We start from the raw sequence: 18,124 nt of genomic DNA on the forward strand, positions 1-18,124 counted from the left end.
GGATAGATGAATGAGTGGGTGGGTGGATGGATGGATGAATGAGTGTGTGGATGGATGAAAGAGTTGATGGGTGGATGGATGAATGAGTGGATGGATGGATGAGTGGGTGGGTGGATGAATGAGTGGGTGGGTGGATGGATGGATGAATGAGTGTGTGGATGGATGAATGAGTGGGTGGATGAATGAGTGGATGGATGGATGAAAGAGTTGATGGGTGGATGGATGAATGAGTGGATGGATGGATGAGTGGGTGGGTGGATGAATGAGTGGATGGATAGATGAATGAGTGGGTGGGTGGATGAATGAGTGGGTGGATGGATGAATGAGTTGGTGGATGGGTGAATGAGTTGGTGGATGGGTGGATGAATGAGTGGATGGATGAATGAGTGAGTGGGTGGGTGAATGAGTTGGTGGATGGATGGATGAGTGGGTGGGTGGATGAATGAGTGGATGGATGAATGAGTGTGTGGATGAATGAGTGGATGGATGAATGAGTGGGTGGGTGGATGGATGAATGAGTGGGTGGATGGATGAATGAGTTGGTGGGTGGATGAATGAGTGGATGGATGAATGAGTGGATTAATGGATGAGTGGATGGATGGATGGATGGATGAATGAGTGGGTGGATGAGTGGATGGATGAATGGGAGTTGTTTAAAGGCACCTTCATCAGTAATAAAAGCAAAGCAACAAGCAGCCTCATGTAACATGTGATTAAGAAATCAATGACAACAGGAAGTGTCCTCACACTGTTTACTCTGTACGTTAGCTTGCAGAGCCCAGCAGCTTCGTGTGCGGGAGTGTGCCGCGGTGCGTTTGTTCTCAGTCAGCCTCAGACTTGTGCCTGAACTCACCAGAACTTCTTCATGTCATTTCCCCAGAGTCACTCCTCAGTTTCCTCTTCATCTCATTACATTTTTCCAAGCTTGGTTTTTTTTTTTTTTTTCCGTAGCACATTTTCTCCCCCTGTGGACGCCTGTTAGCCTCAGGTCATTCTGCCCGCGGGCACATTTGCATCCAACCACATTTTTTCCCCGTTGACTGTGTTTACAGTCGCACTGCGTCTAAAAAAATTGCATGCGTGGAATAATATTTGTTCCACATAGAACTCAGGTTGCAGAACCAACACTGTCGTTTAGCGCTAAAGACTTTAACTACGTAACGCCAGAGGGCACTGTCATTGTGGGAAAATATCATAATGCAATATTTCAACAATAAATAAATAAATCAAAACAAATGAAAAAGACTGAGGTTTACGTTTTAATTTCGATAATACTGCTCATATGATTAGATTTGTATATTTTCATTCACGCTCATTGTGGATTTTAAAACTTTCGTTTCGTAAGAAAAACTTTTGTCTTTTTTCAGTCTATAGAAAATCTTCTGTTCTGCTCCTGTTTGGTGAATATGACCACATATTCCTCTCTGTGAGATCTGTGATACATACAAGGAGACATTTCCTACAAACCCCCCCCGCCGCCCGCCAACCTACACATCCTCCAACATTATGAGAAGCAGCTTGTCCTTAGCTTCCATGTGGCAGAAATCATTTACATCAGTGGCAGCGTAACATGCGATGGCATTCAATGTCCCCACAGCGCAGCAGTGGACGCCAGTGGCACTGTGATGTACGTTCAATCCCTCCGCTGAGCATGATGCGAGGTGACAGCGGATTCGGTCGGGGATCGGTTGACAAGCCATCCTTTTGGAAAAAGCAGCACAAATGATATTTTCTCCTTCCGTGCACCTGCTGACGAAGCAGCCACGGATCCGTGGCTCTGTCGAACCGACGTCAAATCACTTCTCGTGAACTTATCGCAAAACTCTTTGAGGGAAAGACAATATATATATATATATGTACGAAATCCGGATGGAACGAACAACGTGACGTGCAACAGATATGATAAACGGTTTAAGAATAAAGTGGCGTGTTTTAAAATTATACACGGAAACATTTCGTGCTCCAGCTGTGAAATCTAAAAAAATCTTAACAGTGTGAGAAGGAAGCCCGTCTCTCTGAATCTATAGAGCCACAATTATTCACGCACCCTCCGGTCATATCCCCGTTTACAGTGTTATCCGCACCGCAACACCAGAATCCCAAGTTCCCCTCCACGTCGAGACACATCAACCAAGTGTTTGCCGGCTGCAAACGGCTCAGTCTCACGAGTAGAATTCACGAAGCAGAGACTTAAAAACACATGTAGTCGGCCCGGAGGCGGTGGCAGAGCTGCTCCGTCAACAAAGCATTCGAAGAGAGGGCAGATAATTCCCCACTACAAGAGCCAAAGCAACAGATGTGCAAATCAACCCCTCGTGAATAAACTTCATAGAGCAGATGAAACGCACACAACACAACACAACGCTGCCGACACGCATTCACGTTTGTTATTCACCCGGACTCAAGAACATACATTTCTAAAAAAAAAAGAAGGTTTGTTTGTTTCTCGCCTCTTTTCTTTGTAAGCCTGAGTGGTCAGGACAGCATCAGCTGGCATTACTCAGCCTCAAGGCGGATCTATTAACGGTATAGGAGCTCTCGCTCTCTGGAGCAAACCGAGGGAGTCAATGTGAGTTTGTTTTAAACACCTATTGCTCCCCGTTGCCCCCGCGGGGTCATGAGAACTCATTAAAGATGTATTAATGGCTTGGAATGCTCTGCCGAAGCCGTGTCTGTGCAACCATCTGTGATCTAAATAAAAAAAGTACATGTTTAAAAAAAAAGGAAAATTAGCTGCAGGAGTTCATCAACAAAATCCTGTAAAATAACTGAGCACGGAGGCTGCGAGAGCTCAGCATGAGAGCTGCTGTCTTGTAGATCAGGAGTTAATTATGGTGCTTACCCTGGTCCTTGTGGTCAGAGCTCTGGCTGGACAACAGGAAGAGGAAATCCTGGCAGGTATCCTGATCCAGCAGCGTGCTGTTGTGCAGGCAAAGGTCAACAATTAGGGTCACAGCTCTCTGACAGACCATGTCATGCTCCTCTCGGTCAGAACTCATGCTCCCAGCTGCATCCTCAGCCGTGTGTGCTCATCCAAGGGGACTAACACATACACACACACGCAGCATCAGCAGCAGCAGCAGCAGCAGCCTAGCATGCACAAGACAAATGCAACTTGTCTCCGTCCTCGGCTGAGTCTTCTCCTTCTTCCGAGAATCTCTCGTGTGTGTTTACGCGCCAGCACACACGTGTGCGTGTTTGTGCTTCATGTGGAGTGTGTGTAAACAGGGCAGGATTGTTAAGTGCATGAACACGGTTGTATGCATGCTTTGCCATATATGTGTGTGCTAGTATGTGTGCGTGCATGACAACAGTTGTCGACTTAATGAATCACAGTTGCCCCCCCAGGTGATACAGGGACGGAGTTATTACATCACATCTCTTCTAAAGAGGCTAAATGAAACCAAACACTCGTGGCTGTAGTCATGGGCGATGCACCAACAAGCGTTGTACCATTAATGACCCCCCCACATCTCTTCACCTCCCCTCTTTCTTCCTCCCTCCATTACCACACTGACCCCCCCCCCCCCCCCCCCCCAGCCCCCTCATCCTTGATCTGACTGTAGTGCTGCTTCCACCACTCCACCTCCAAACCCCCCATAACGACCACTGGGCTTGTTTTTCTCCTGTCGACTGTCATGGCTGGTCCCTGCAGGTCAGAGAGTCTCTGGTGATACATTTCCCCCGAGCCGAACCACCTGTGACTGCCAGGTCTGCACCGCTCCCTCTGACAATCCCTCCTCAGTCCGATTGTGATCCCTGTTTACAACCTGTAATGATGAGGGTTTAACTATGTGTGTGTGTGTGTGTGCTCGTGTGTGAGACGCACAATGAGAGGGACAGGGAGGGAGAGAGATCATAACACGAGGCTGAAAACAAATGCTGATACACACAACATTGGCAGTTTATTACTGTGGAGGTTTGTTGGTTTGTTTGTTTGTCTGCAGGACTATGATGTGCAGGGGAATGATGCAAGGAAGAATGTTTGGTGGGGGATCTGGATCAGGGGGCGGATATAGGTTTGTTTTATTTTTTACTTTTTCTTCCCAATAAATAATTAATGAATCCTGACTTTTTTTAGCTGCAACATGCAACTTCACCACTAGATGTCACTGCATTCTACACACTGAACCTTTAAAATGAGTTTACTGGTCTGGAAGTCATTTGTCCTTTTGACATAGTTTATGAACATAATGTACCCAAAAGAAAAACAAGACACATCATCAGATCACACCGATGTGATCGTTAACTTTGAGGAAACAAATACATCTCCAGTAGGTTTTATTTCCCCACAAATGTCAAATTCTTCCTTTTCAAATCAAGACTGTGAAGAAAAAATAGGTCCAGATAAAAAAACCTAATTAACTAATTGACTTGACTTTCTTACATTATTATATTGGACCTATATGAATTGACCTTATCTCTTAATTGTGTTCTTACCAACTTAACCATAAATCAAAGTAATTTAATAATCTCGATGACTAATATGGCAGCAGGAAAATGATCTCATCCTTATCTAATTAAAAAGTGATATTGAGTTTAACAAGCTCTTCGTCGACTCCCTGATTTAATTGAGTTAAACCAGGGCATAAATACTACGCTGTCTACGTTGATGGGCTATTGTTCTGAGATAGCTTCGATAATTTAGAGCTTATCTAATCCCAACCTGCCCCCGAACCCCCTAAAGTTGGATATCCTGTGTTTCCTGCTACTGAAGATTGGATCTTTTCTTCTTGGGCAATCCTGATTAAGAGGCAAATAACAAATTGTTTCTGGTTGAGGGTTTTTGAAAGAGTCAATTAACTTCTATGCATCTGCTGCAGCTGATACTGACTCGCCCCCTCCTTTGTTTGCCCAGCAGTTAATGCAAACAGGTTCACAAGCATAGACGCCAAATCAGAGCAACTCAATAATTCCCCAAAGAGCTGCTGTAGCAGCATTAATGATGGTGGACCAAAATAGACCCGGGGTGAAGGAGCTCTCCCTCGTGTCATTACATTATTCAGAAGGGTTTTGTCCGAGGCTGTCCAGTGTGTCCGACAAATAATGCTGCTGTGTGTAATGGTTCTCTGTTAACGTATAATTTTGAGATAGCTGGGAAATAACCCGCTATAAAAACAAGTTGATGCACCATTACCACGAAGAGCATCCAGATTCTTCCTCTTCCCTCATTAGTTGGATTCTCTAAAGTTGGAGGTGAACTTCAAAAATCAATGCATTAAAGTACAAGGTGAATATCTGAAGATGGGTAAACCTCAGCAGAATTATATCAACACATGCAAAGAGGCAGACGCAGCTGAAAACGTCTCAGTGGAATCAAGTTCAAGAGGAACGATCATCGCTCTCGTTAATCTGTTGCAATGACCACACGCTATAAGTTAAAGAGCATAAAGCATTAATTAAACGTCTCCGATTTAACTGCACGAGAGATTTGATCTTCTTCGTTAATTATTCACGACGCGCAGTTAGAAAGAACACAAAATAGTGTCTCTCATATAAATGCATTTTCCCTGCTCTAAATAATTTAAAGCTCCACAGCTACAAAAGTGCTTTAAAGAAAACAAAACACGAGCCTTCTGTGCTCCGAAGAAGAATTAACGCCATAATCAAGACGACTGCTGAGAGAGCTCGTTTTTTCAACCGTAAAGCAAACTGATAATCCAGCAGATTCCAAACGTCTCATCCTGTTACCATTAGGGATTCTGGCTGTAAGCTATATATAAATGAGGAGGGGGATGGTCATAGTGGATTGTGTTGCAGGTGTGTTGAGGGGGCTGCTGCACATGAGGTTCCTCGGTTTGATATGCAGATCAGCTTCATCTTCTGCAAATCTTTCTGGTGCTGACAGCCCGGTGGCTGCAGAGGTTGAACCTGATTCATCGTGGCAAATGCATGACAAAGGGACGGCTCACTCAAAGCTATGCTAATCAAAATCAGCACTTTCAAACTTCTCCTGAGGGCCGTACGGTGGCAGGGTTTCCACAGTGAGTGTGTCGGTGCCTCGTTGTGTGTTAAATTGTCGTGTTGCGTTCATCAAAGGTTCCCACGTCTCTATTTTGACTCATAGTTAAGCTCATTAGCGACAGTCGTACGTTGTGTAAGCAGGATTTGATGCATGACGCTCCACATCTACAATACAACAGATGAGGCGACGATTTGAGAACAAATAGATCTGCCGGTGAATGTTACACAAGAGCCTGAAAGACTCACAGTGAAACATGCATGCTATTTCAGTGAAGTGCTCCAAAGCCTTAAAATACGGATCTCCAGCTACGTTACGGTGTTTTTTAAAAAGGCTGAGTGCACAACGTGGTGATGAACGAGAATGAAATTCCCCCGGTATGGATAGGGATCAGCATAATCACTCTGCATCCAGATATAATGTGCACGGAGCAGTGTCTCATCCAAACACGTCCTGAATGACATTGAGATGAGGTGTTTAATTGAGCTCCTGTCAGTGTGGCCTCGAAGAGTGATAGAGTCCAGAGAAGTCAATTCTCAGAAGCTGCTGTTATGCATTTCAATCCTGAGGCATGTTAATGCTGCCGGCTTTGGCTCGTTCATTTTTCTCATTACTGCTTTACAGGTCAATGCAGCACAAAGCCTCAACAAGAAGAAGAGAATTACAGGTTTGCACCCACTTTTCATGGAGATGAGAACCACTGTTGAACTCATTTAGTGACAATCTGATCTCTGTCCCTGGTGAGTCCCTCTGTTTGGTGTTGTGTTATGAGTTAATATAACTTATAATGATGATACAAGTGAAACCAGACCTCAGGGTAAATGAGAAAACCTCTTTTTATAACTAAAACTCTTCCAACAGTATGTCTCAAAAAGTTAACTCAATATTGAAAGCTGTTCAAAAATCAAAACAATTACAAATATAGTAATAATAATCATAATTATATTATTATATATCATAATATGGTTATTAGTATTTCTATTTCATAAAAATTACAAATATAGTGAATATTTTTTGTACAATTTTCATTTATTATTTAAATAAACATCGTATATAACTTTAAATAAGAGTCTCAGTGAGTTTTATATTTGGGTCATTGTAGGTAATTTAGCGATGTGGTTTCAAACTGTGCCACCAGCGTGGAGGCATAAACATAAGGAGCCAGGGGAGGAGGTAACGTTCTAAAAGAAAAAAACCTCAACAGTCATCCCTGAACTCCACCTTTAAAAGTTATGAACCAGTATTAGAACATGATAATTAGCTGTGTGCCCAGCGTAGCACTAACTCGTCGTTGAATTCCCAAAGTCAGTATCATCCTTTACAACATTAGACGCAAACAAACACTCACACTGAGTTCCAGCTGAGTGCAGTGAACACAGCGGCTCCTCCAGTGTGCACAGTAGATAATTGCAGTAGACTGCGACTCTTCAGATCTCCGAGCAAATGAAGGCGGAGGAGATCAGTGATGTGTTTGATCCTTTCTCTCTGGAGCGACATGAGACGCAGAAGAAAGGAACTGCTTTGAGAATTGGAACCTCGACAGAAACATGTTGATGGAGCATTTGAATGTTTTGTGCCGTGTTTCCCTTTTCATGTTTTTAATGCATGTAAAAGTCTTTGTTGTACAAAAGTGAACTATATGACATCTTTAAAACTACTAACGAAGCTGGCGTGTGAAAATTTGCATTTTGAGTGACACGATGCAAGACTTGCTGTCGGCTCTACTCGGGCTTACGTGTAGGGTACAGGTGGGATGCGTACTTCACTGTCGTAGATAAGAGTTGTGGTCGGAGCCTTCCCATGCTGTACCCAGCTGTACATGCATGCATTTTGTTGACAAACTGATAAAAGAAACCAGATTGGTTAATTTGCTAAACCTCTACCTGGCTTCCGATGATAAACTAACAACTTCACGTACACAGCACAAGGTTAACACCACAAGATGAATAACTACAGTAGCTACATCAGGTCGGCATCTGTCCGATCTTTTAGCTCTGACAATTGAAACGTGCTCAGATATTCACTGTTTTTCTGTTTCTTACTCGGTCACTTGCTTTTAAACTAATTAAAACAGAATTTTAAAGGAAACCATCTTTGGGAAAAATGCATTTAACACATACTTTGACTTTTTAGTTTGGACCTTGTCTCATTTGTGAACACGGAGGAGGCGGGGCTTATGATCTACCGCAGCCAGCCACCAGAAAGATTTGTCAATAATTTTGTCCATCTTTAAAAACAATGATTCTATGATTCACACCCTTGGGTATTTTTGCAACGATTTGAAATAACTTTATTTAGATGGCAAACACTAAACTTTCAATCCTGCAATAACCTGCTTTTTAGACAAACTCCACCTTATCCGCTGCTATTGTTACTTAATTGCCTGTATCTCATATTGACAGTGTTGTGGTTTTGTTCCTCTGCAGAATACAAATTGAAGCAATAAAACTGGACCCACGGCACAACCTTTGGCTGTGGAACACTTTGCTGCAGCAGTTGTCTGCAGATGGAAACTAAACTGTTTAGCTATGCTAGCTGTGTGGCTCTACAGGGATGATACTGTTGTGCCCACTATGTCCATATTGAAATATCTCTACATCTATTGGATGGATCGCTGTGACATTTTCCACAGACATTAATGATCTCAACAGGATGAAACCTTCTGGCTTCACTGATCAGCAGCTTGACATTTTGGGGCTCTGGGTGATATGTCCGTACAACTATTGGATGTATTGTGGTGAAATTTGGTTCAGAGATCCATGATGCACCAGAGGATGAACCCTCATGACTTAAGTGATCCATTAAAACCGTTTTCTGATCTGAACTCAGGAGGAACATATTCCAGAGATTTTAGCAATGTGAAAGAAAGTGATGAAAAATTCCTGGATTGCTTTCTGATTGTCTGTGATCCACATCCTTCAACCAAGTTTCATGGGTAGTTTTTGTGTTACGATGATAACTATCTGACAGACACAAACATTTGCTGTCTTTTCTTTAGGCACAGAGAGGAGTGCACTTTCCCATCTTAAGTAAGATTAGTACCATGATGGTTACGGAGGCTGCTTCTGTCGTAGGACGCCCGCCCAAACGATCTACTGCCCGGGGCTACATATCTGTGGTCCCATAGGTGTGTTAGTAATGTAATTTAGAGCCTTTCGCTGAGCAGGTGCGGAAACCCTCGCCCAGAGATAACAAACTGAATGAGCTTGTTTCCATCTCACAGAAGGAAGTGTGACACACAGTCCCCACTGCAGCTGAATCCAGGAGTTCACACAAGTTTGGGAAATTAAACCAATGTGGTATTCTGCTTTTTATTTTCTATCAAAATCCCTCAACTATTCTATTCCCTGTATTGCAAAGTTAAAATCTGGATGTTCCCCCTGTTTCGGATGTCATGGGTTAGTTCCTGATCCATGTCACGTTGTAATGGACCATAGGAGGTTTGTTAATCTAATTATATTTGAGTTGAGGTGTTCGAACGAGGTGGGAGGGAAAGACTGACGCTTCCAAATCGACTCACACACCTGAGAGACCGAGCAGCAGCAGCTCACAGCAGGTGGTGACCTAACAGACCGAGCCTGGCATCGCTGCAGGGGACGCCAGACAGACCACGTCACGGATCGCAGGCCTGTGGGGGGGGGGGGGGGGGGGGGGGGGGGTGTAATCCATCACCTCCCTGGTCAGGTAGTCTGCCAGCACATTGGTAAGTGAGGCGACTCACCACAGGGACTGAATTTAATGTCACCAGGTGAACGTGGAGGAGCGAAGACAACTGGCTTTGCATTTATTTCGAGTGGGACATGAGTTTGTCTCTTTACACGTGTCCTTCCAATAGTTTTTGTGTAATCTGCTTACAAACAAAGAGACAGATGTGAAAACATCCTTGGCTGAGGCACAATGACCAACAACAGCCACACATGCAGATGTTTCTCTTGGGATTCTCTCTCCTCCCAAATGTCTGATTCAATCCAACCTTTGTTTTTGCTAAAACAATCGTGTGTAAGCGAGCGAACCAAATCGCTCATGGATCCTTTCAAGCATATTCTAAAGCGCCATAAAAACAATTTAGAGATCAATAAAGAGACAATATACCAGAAGAAAAAAAACAAGGCCGAAGCAAATCAGTCCGTGTGTGTTCGGTGCTCGAGCCCCACAGGTCTCACGGACCCTTCCTACCTGATATATTCTCCCTAACCTCAGCTTCCCCGAGCATGAAATCATTTGGACAGGATGATGGGCTGCTTGGCTGTGGAGCAGCAGCATGAGATTTGTTTCTGTGCAGATAAACACAGCTCTCACTGTTGTCGCTGCAATTGAGAACACTTTCCCATTTCAATTTTAAACTGTGCGAGGCATAAAATAATCACACAAGGAGCAAACAGGTTTAGCAATTCGCTTAACTGCCCTGGATATCTTAGCTGTCACACGGGCGATGAGTTCTGTTTGGATGTTGCTCCGTCGCCGCAAACACATTTGAATTAGTCCTTTTATTTGGAGCATTCATGAAAATTGTCGAGGTCACCACAACTCAGAGGAAGATATGAGAATAGAACTTTGTAACTTCGTATTGAAAACATCAAAATAATTTAAGTTTATCTTCACCTTTATTTGACATGTTCACCTATTGTGTTTTATTAAACTCATGCTTTAAATTCCTCATGCTGAGGAAAACAGAAGCTGCAGTGCAGGAGAAATGTCTCCGCAGTCATGACGCTTCAGTAACTCAATACAGTCTCTCTCTTACCGAGACACATCAGCATCCTCTACACTGCATGATGAGAAACTGAAACCCGCAACTGAGTTAAACAACTTTTAGTTTCTGAGCACAGAAAAACTACAACAGTCCTCGTGTCCTCAACAGTCTTGGGTTCTAGCTCCACTCTCCAGGGGCGGATCCAGGGGCCAGGCCAGGGGGGCACTTTCCCCAGCTGAAATCTGATCAACACCTGAAGTACCCCTGGTATGATTTATGCGTGCACCTTGTGTAATCAGGAATAGTGCATGGATGTTAGGCAGATAATTGGCCCCTCTGTGTGAATTGTGGCCCCTTTATGACCCCTGATTTAAAAAAAATTCTTCCCCTACACTGCAAACAGTCCTCTCGTCCTGCATCCTCGATAAAATCTCTCAGTTCTAACTCTCAAGTGCTCGACTCCAGACCTGACGTGCTGTGTGAAGAAACTCCTCTTTAATGTGTTGCCACAGACTGAGACTCAGCTCCAGTCTCCAGTGGCTGACGAGTAAAAACAACCGGTAACCGTGGAAAACCGAGGTCACACTTTACTTTACAGTGCACTAAGATGTGAGAGGCTTCATCAGATTAGAACAGTTGTACGACCATTTATGTTATGGAAGCTGCAGCCAGGATATTGAATTATTTCCCGCTGTTAGATTCTAACATCCTTGTTAGATGGTGATTCACAGCACATTATACAGAACTGCAAAATTAATCTGTTAGATCCTTGTTAAATAACAAGTTAGTTTTGTCTATTTTAATATAAATATATAAAGTACAGATTGTTATGTCTGGTTCGGATAATGTAAAAGTCAAGTGCAACCCAAACCTGACACTAAATCTTTGTGCTGCAAAACAGTTGGATTCCTTATTTCTTTTAACATTTTTATTAAAGAATTCTCTCGAGAGGTGGATGTGTGCTCCAGCAGAAATCCAGCAGGCCACCCATGTCTGGCAGCGCTCTTTGTTTTCCTGATAATCGGTTGAGGTCATCCTCTGCCCACCAGCACTCAGTAATCTCCTTCCATAATAACACAGCTGCCTCGGAGATGTGGCAGGAGGCTGGAGCCCCCAAACCTAAGCGCCTTTGGTGAGAGGGAGGAAAAGTCGCTCTTTGAAGACAGGCTCTTCAGCCCTCCCGGGGTTTAACGTCTTATTATTTTCAACGCACGGCACCAAAATGAACAGTTTTGTCGGCGGGGACTCTGCTGTGTTGGTGTCACCTCCTCCGTGGCCCCGGTGATCGCTGGCTTAGAAATGAGGTGGGAACCATAGGGAAAAACTTGCTTTTTCTTCATTAGGCATTCGTTTAGGTGCCGTCTTACATGGAGAGATTAATGGGGAGAGGGCTGGAAAGGGATCAGTCATGTAGCCAGGATGAAATAAATAAAGCTGAGGAGTGGAATTCACAAACATGGAGCCAAATATAGAATTATCCAATTATTTCTTCTCTCAGTCCCGGTGTCACCTCATCTGTACGTGTCCCCGTTACAACACTTTGACTTATTCAATCTCTGTTCAACGCATTTTTTGACACTTTGATTTTAACTAGATGGAATCAAGTGTATCCTGGATTTCATACATGCATATGATGAGCACAGTTAAAATGAGTGTTTGAGACAGAACGTGCCATCTTTGACGATGCAGCTGATTGACTAATTAAAGTCGCACTGCAATTACGCGAGGCGAGATGACTGATGCATGCCGCAACACTTCCCTCCTTATTGTCCTGCATGGTTGCATTGATAGTGAAAATCAGTTTTTGCACATAAGAGAGTTCTTATCATTGCGCTGTGTTTTGTTTGATTGTGTCACTCTGTGCCTGGTAACCCTGGGCCATACAGCATTCATGCATAGATCGTGTGACAGCATGATTAATTGTGTTGTGTTCAGGGGGCGAAACTAAACCAGCAGACGGATACGTGAGGAGTCCTCAGCAGTGGGAGAGAAGTAACCGTTTATTGAGAGTAAAATGATAAATGAAACCTCAGAAACATTTTGCTGATGTTCTAGAAAAACCGCTGTCAAGGAATCTGCAAATAATATATTTTCAGAAGGATAAATAGCTTCTAATCTTCCATTTAGGTGCTCTGATGGCCGCTGTAATGGCAGCATAAACTCTGGCAGTCATATTCAATTTTAAAGACTGGGAAGGGGCATCGGGCAAATTTTATTGCAAATGCTGAGAGAATATAGAAGATTTTGCAAATCCCCACACATTTCTCTTAGTGTGCACTCAGCAAATGCAGATGTGTCGGCAGAGGTTATATCCACAAGTCGTGTCCGATCATCACTGGCGTATAATTGGATTAGGCTCCAGATTATCATGTGGGCTGTGAGTGTCAGGCAAGCAGACGACCACGCCTTCAGAAATGATTCATCACGATAAACCAGAACTAAAGTGTTTTTCCCCTCGTGAATGCATCAGCAACACTAAGGGAGAAAAAAACGGCCTTACACATTAAGTATAATATGTAACTGCAGGCTCAGCACAACCAGCTCTGATGACTGGCTGCAGAAAATGTTTTCATGTTTACAAGTTGCTCAGCCACACGGGGACATTTGTGTTAAGTGAAACACATAAAGAAACATTTCAATCATGGCTGACAGCCGACAGCTTATATGATTACTCAGCAACCAGAAAGATGACATCGGACAATGATTGTAGGCTCGGCCCAACGAGCGTGAAGGCGATGTTGTAATTTTACAATTTTGTCGTAATCTCACCACGACATGTAAACACTGAAAACAGAGCATGATTTAAGAACACAGAGGTGGCCTGGATGTGTAATTTGGCATCAACCCTGTATTCCATGTGAGTCATAGAAACAACAGTGACAAGCTAACGTTTGACGGGGGATTTTCAGCCTGTGCTGGGACACATACATGCACACACACACATGTGCACACACGGTGACGGTTGATCGAAAGTCTCTTTATGATGCAGCTGACAGCACATGAACAGAGTAGCTGGGCTCTTGCAACACGAAGCTACAAATGAAATGTGGCTCGTGTGGATCCCCTTCGAGCGCAGGGGGAGCCCATTACTCTGCTCCGCCACGTCTCCTTCAGCACATGATAAACATTATGGCAGCTGCAAGACATCCAATCATAAAAACACAAACTCTGCGGTGGAGTGGATCTGCAATATTCTGCACGATGAGTGACTTGTACCTGTATGAATGAATATTTAAACAAAGAATTTATTGCTATTGCCTTAATAAAGCCCGAGGAAAGTAATTTAGAAGACCGTTTATTTCAAAGTAATTAATTGTTGTGGTTACTAACACTATGGTGGATACATAAATGGATGTGGGGTCCCAGTTATCAACCTGTTAAACTACGACTACTACATGCTTAGTGCAGAAACCCACACTCAGGTGTATTTTACGATTATAGATAATACTACAATTTCGAGTGCATATGCACAACAATGAGTATAAATATGCATTCGAACGAAAGCTTATGACCCTTTATTTATCCAGGGAAGCGTTTGCTGACCAAGCCTCAGCAGCACACTGACCCTCAGTGTGATACAACTCAGGAAACAAGAACAATAAAGACGAGTTTGTTCAATATTTTATGCGGCTGCCCAATGTTTTCACCCCCCCCTCCGCTCCTGACGCCCAAATCCACAGATAATGCACCTACATATTCAACAAGCCTAGAGCGTGTTATTATCAGGCTCTTCACAGATGTCACATCATGGAGAGGCGGTAGATTTTTGAATTCAATTAACCAAAACACACCGTGACCTTTTAATATTTTAACACGGCACGATAATCACAGGTGATGTAACTGTGTTCAGGCACAACAAACAAAACGCACACTACAGCTTTGTTTGCTGTAACAGACTCTTCTGGTGATTTAACAGCTTCTTCATCTTCATCAGAGACTCTTTTTAAAAAACATCCCTGAGGATGAAGGTTGTGTGAATTAAGAGAGGTTCAGAACGAATCACATTTTATTTAGTGGCTTATATAAACTTTATATTTATTTATTTATTTCATTTCCACTATCTTATCTTTCGTAGTTTTTCTTTTTCTAATATAACAGTGTTTCCTTTTACTGGGCACATGACGCAATAATAAAAATCAATCGATCAATGAATCGTCTTCTTGCTCATCCAGCTCCCTTCTCTTAAACGACTGCTCTGTTGCCATCGATCAAACTTTTGTGTTGTGGGTTCTTTCGCTTTCTGTCTGAGACGTATTGATATTCAAAGCTGCAGTCGGTCATATTAATAATTCACCCAGTGACTGGGCTGTGCCCTTAAATATGCAACAGAATAACAACAAGAAATAAAAAGTAGATATGTTGTATGTGTAACTACTGTCCACTCAGTTTCAGACTGCGCCGCACAATGGATGACGTTTACAGCCTCTAACCATCGAGAGAAATTACATGGAAATAAGTTGATTGATCAATTGATTGATTGATTGATTGATGAGGTAATTGCAATTTTTCTTCCATTTTAATTACTTACATTCATATTTTTGCCCTAATGTGTAAATTAATATTAAAGTTTAAAGGTAATAATAGATTATTATACTAAAGTTAACATATTTCGGACATACAATTGATATGAATACAAACAATGAATATTATTTCAGAAATATAACAGTCACACAAATGACAAATGTTCTTGTGAAATTAGAATTTAAAATGATTCTGTGATATTTGAATAGGGTGTGTAGCCAAACATAAAAGAAACTACTGTGAAATACTCGACTGAGTAAATAGTTATTCCTTGTTCTTGTTGAAGGACAGAGGATGTTTTCTCATCCATACAAAGTGCAGCAAATTGCAATTACAGCTATACACTCATACATATTAGAACTTACTAAGTAACTTTAGACATTATTAAATGAATACCTGCACACTGGATAGTAGTAGTATTAGTTGTTTCTAAATATTACTTGTTAATTTGTCATTAATGCAAATTAATTCTGACAAAACAAATATCAATTTGCTGAGTAATAACCAGACGGTCTCAATCATTACAGAGAATTTCAGAATATCTGGTGCAGCCAACTTGTTAACTGTGGAATGGAAACTTTATAATTTACAGAAAGACATCAGCTGCTGCATTAGGGCGTTAGACTCATAGCTGGTCTGATGCTGGCTGTGTGTCAATTAGGAAAAACTAAATTATCATTTTACAGAGATAAAGTTTTGTGTACAACCAAAGCAATTTAATTATACCTGGAAGCATTTATTGTGCCGAGATAAATTAAAAAAGCAGATATTGTTTTTGTCTCTAAAGCTGCTGGTCAACAGATGTGATGACAATATAAAAACTATAAAATGTCTCCATCTAGTGACTGAACGTGTGTAAACACTCATTTTTCATTCTGATGTGTCTCGTGCTTCTCTCACTTGGGTGTAGACAGAGCACAGCAGCCAACATGGATCACACACAGGGGGAGAACAAACTTAGATGAGTAGAGGGATTTCTTCCAGGGCTTTTCAAGAGTTTATAGCCAATAAGACGTGGCCCTTACAGGATAAGAATCATAATATCAATGGATAAAAGATGGGGTAAAGGAACGAGAGGAATGCTCAGCTCAGACTGGAGGATTTTAAATTAAAGTACGTTTGGTTTTCACTTCCCTGGTACATGAATGATTTCCCAAATGTTATTTAACCTTCAAAACTACAAAAGTAATGTAATGGATGAAATTTGTGTGAAAATGATTTGGCTTTATCACAGATGTGTTGATTAGTTTCAGTCCCACCTTTATCATCAGGCAGCTAATAACAGGCAACATTTGCACCAAGCTAATAAAGCGTCGTGGAGAAAAATAACAACTGTCCTGTCTCCAACTTTTTCACCAAATTCATGTACAGAAACTGTGAATTAAAGTGGACCTAGCAAACAGTCCTGTAGTACACCTTTGTTTAAAACTCATTAAGTTGAACTTAATCATCACCCACGTCAGCTCAAGTTCTACCACTGAGATCATTTCCAAACCAATTATCTTAAATCTTTCATCAAAAAAAAATTATTTCATAAGAATTTGACAATATTGAAATGCTTTGACATATTAATATGTTTTTTATCAACTGCACCTGTCATTACAGTAACGTAATGACCATTTATTAAATTATTTCTTAACGTTTCTTAGTTTAGTTGAGGTTAAAATAATCACTTTCATTTCAGTGTTTGGTCTAAAGGTTAATTTTGCTTTTCTCTCGTTCTGTGACACGTAATCCGAAGACATGACAATGATTGACAAGATGTTGTTTGGTGAAACACAAGCAACAGATGGATAGCAATTGATTTTTATCATTGTCGTTCTTTTAATGAAACGTCCTAACATCTGTCTGATGGATTGCTGTGAGATTTGACCCAAAGGATCAATCCCAATGTCTTTGGCAATCTTCTGGCCTTTGACTTTTGTGGTTCAGAATGAAATATGTTGACGAGTATTTGATGGATTACCACAAAATTTGGTACATACCACTCGCCGCTTCATTGCTCGCAAAGATCCAGCACTTAATGACATCAAAAACACAACGTTTGTATTGTTGCCTGAACGAAAACTAAATCATCACAGATTATGGACATGAAATTTGTGTTTTGAATTCAAATGATTCCCGTGTGACGGAATTAATTCATCCATCAGGTATTCACAGTCCCTTTGCACTCATTTTAACCAGCAGGACACTGACAGGTAATATCCACCGAGGCTATCAAAATGTTTAATTCAATAAACTGCTTAAGATTCAGTCTGTGGAGAACAAATGTACGTCTGTGTACCTTTGCTGCTCATCCCTCAGAGGCTCAGAGAGGGATAATAGGGAGGAAAGAAAGAGATGATGGCCTTGAATGTACAATAAGCATGACCTGCTGTTGAACTCTCTCCGGCTTCACTTCACTGGCCACAGGCAGTGGAGATATGGGAGCTGCTGACGGACATCTTCCACACAGGGGTCACACTGACATTGTATAATGCTGCCAAATTAGGTAGAGGGTCCTTCACAAGGGCTGTGACATTTCATCCCAATTGACTGAGGTTTTATGATTCAAATTTTTACAATGACACTTACAATGACACTGTTCTTCACTGACAGACTGGAAACACTAGTCTGGCTCTGGTAATAAAATCAGCGACAGGCTCCTATAATGTCCAGACGTGCTACAGCCACAACATTAGATTAGTGCAATTTGTTGATATGGTAACCCTCCGTGTGGTATTATTGCTTCACATGCACTTTTATTAGGGCGCACTTGTAAAAGACAGCTCCCCTTACAATGGCCCTCTCTGTCCTTACCCGAATTTATGAGTTCATCACAAAGTGGCTCGACACACATTCAAATCTAAAAGATTTGAATAAAGGTTATGAAACTAGAACAGCAGTCCAGGTCACTGTATCTAATGTATGTATCAAAATGCTCGTTATCCACATGAGAGTGGCGTTTC

General features: G+C 42.0%; 1 protein-coding gene across 1 annotated transcript in view; it reads right to left on the minus strand.

The window, feature by feature from the left end:
• The window catches only part of syt6a (synaptotagmin VIa), a 59,032-nt gene extending 55,604 nt beyond the window's left edge, over nucleotides 1-3,428 (minus strand). The window contains exon 1 of the mRNA XM_069527035.1: nucleotides 2,843-3,428. Within this exon, the coding sequence (XP_069383136.1) occupies nucleotides 2,843-2,999 (157 nt within the window). The 5' untranslated portion in view covers nucleotides 3,000-3,428. The remainder of the gene's footprint in view (nucleotides 1-2,842) is intronic.
• Between the last annotated feature and the right edge of the window lie 14,696 nt (nucleotides 3,429-18,124).

This window comes from Paralichthys olivaceus, chromosome 6 (genome assembly GCF_024713975.1).
Source record: "Paralichthys olivaceus isolate ysfri-2021 chromosome 6, ASM2471397v2, whole genome shotgun sequence".
NCBI classification, from domain to species: domain Eukaryota; kingdom Metazoa; phylum Chordata; class Actinopteri; order Pleuronectiformes; family Paralichthyidae; genus Paralichthys; species Paralichthys olivaceus.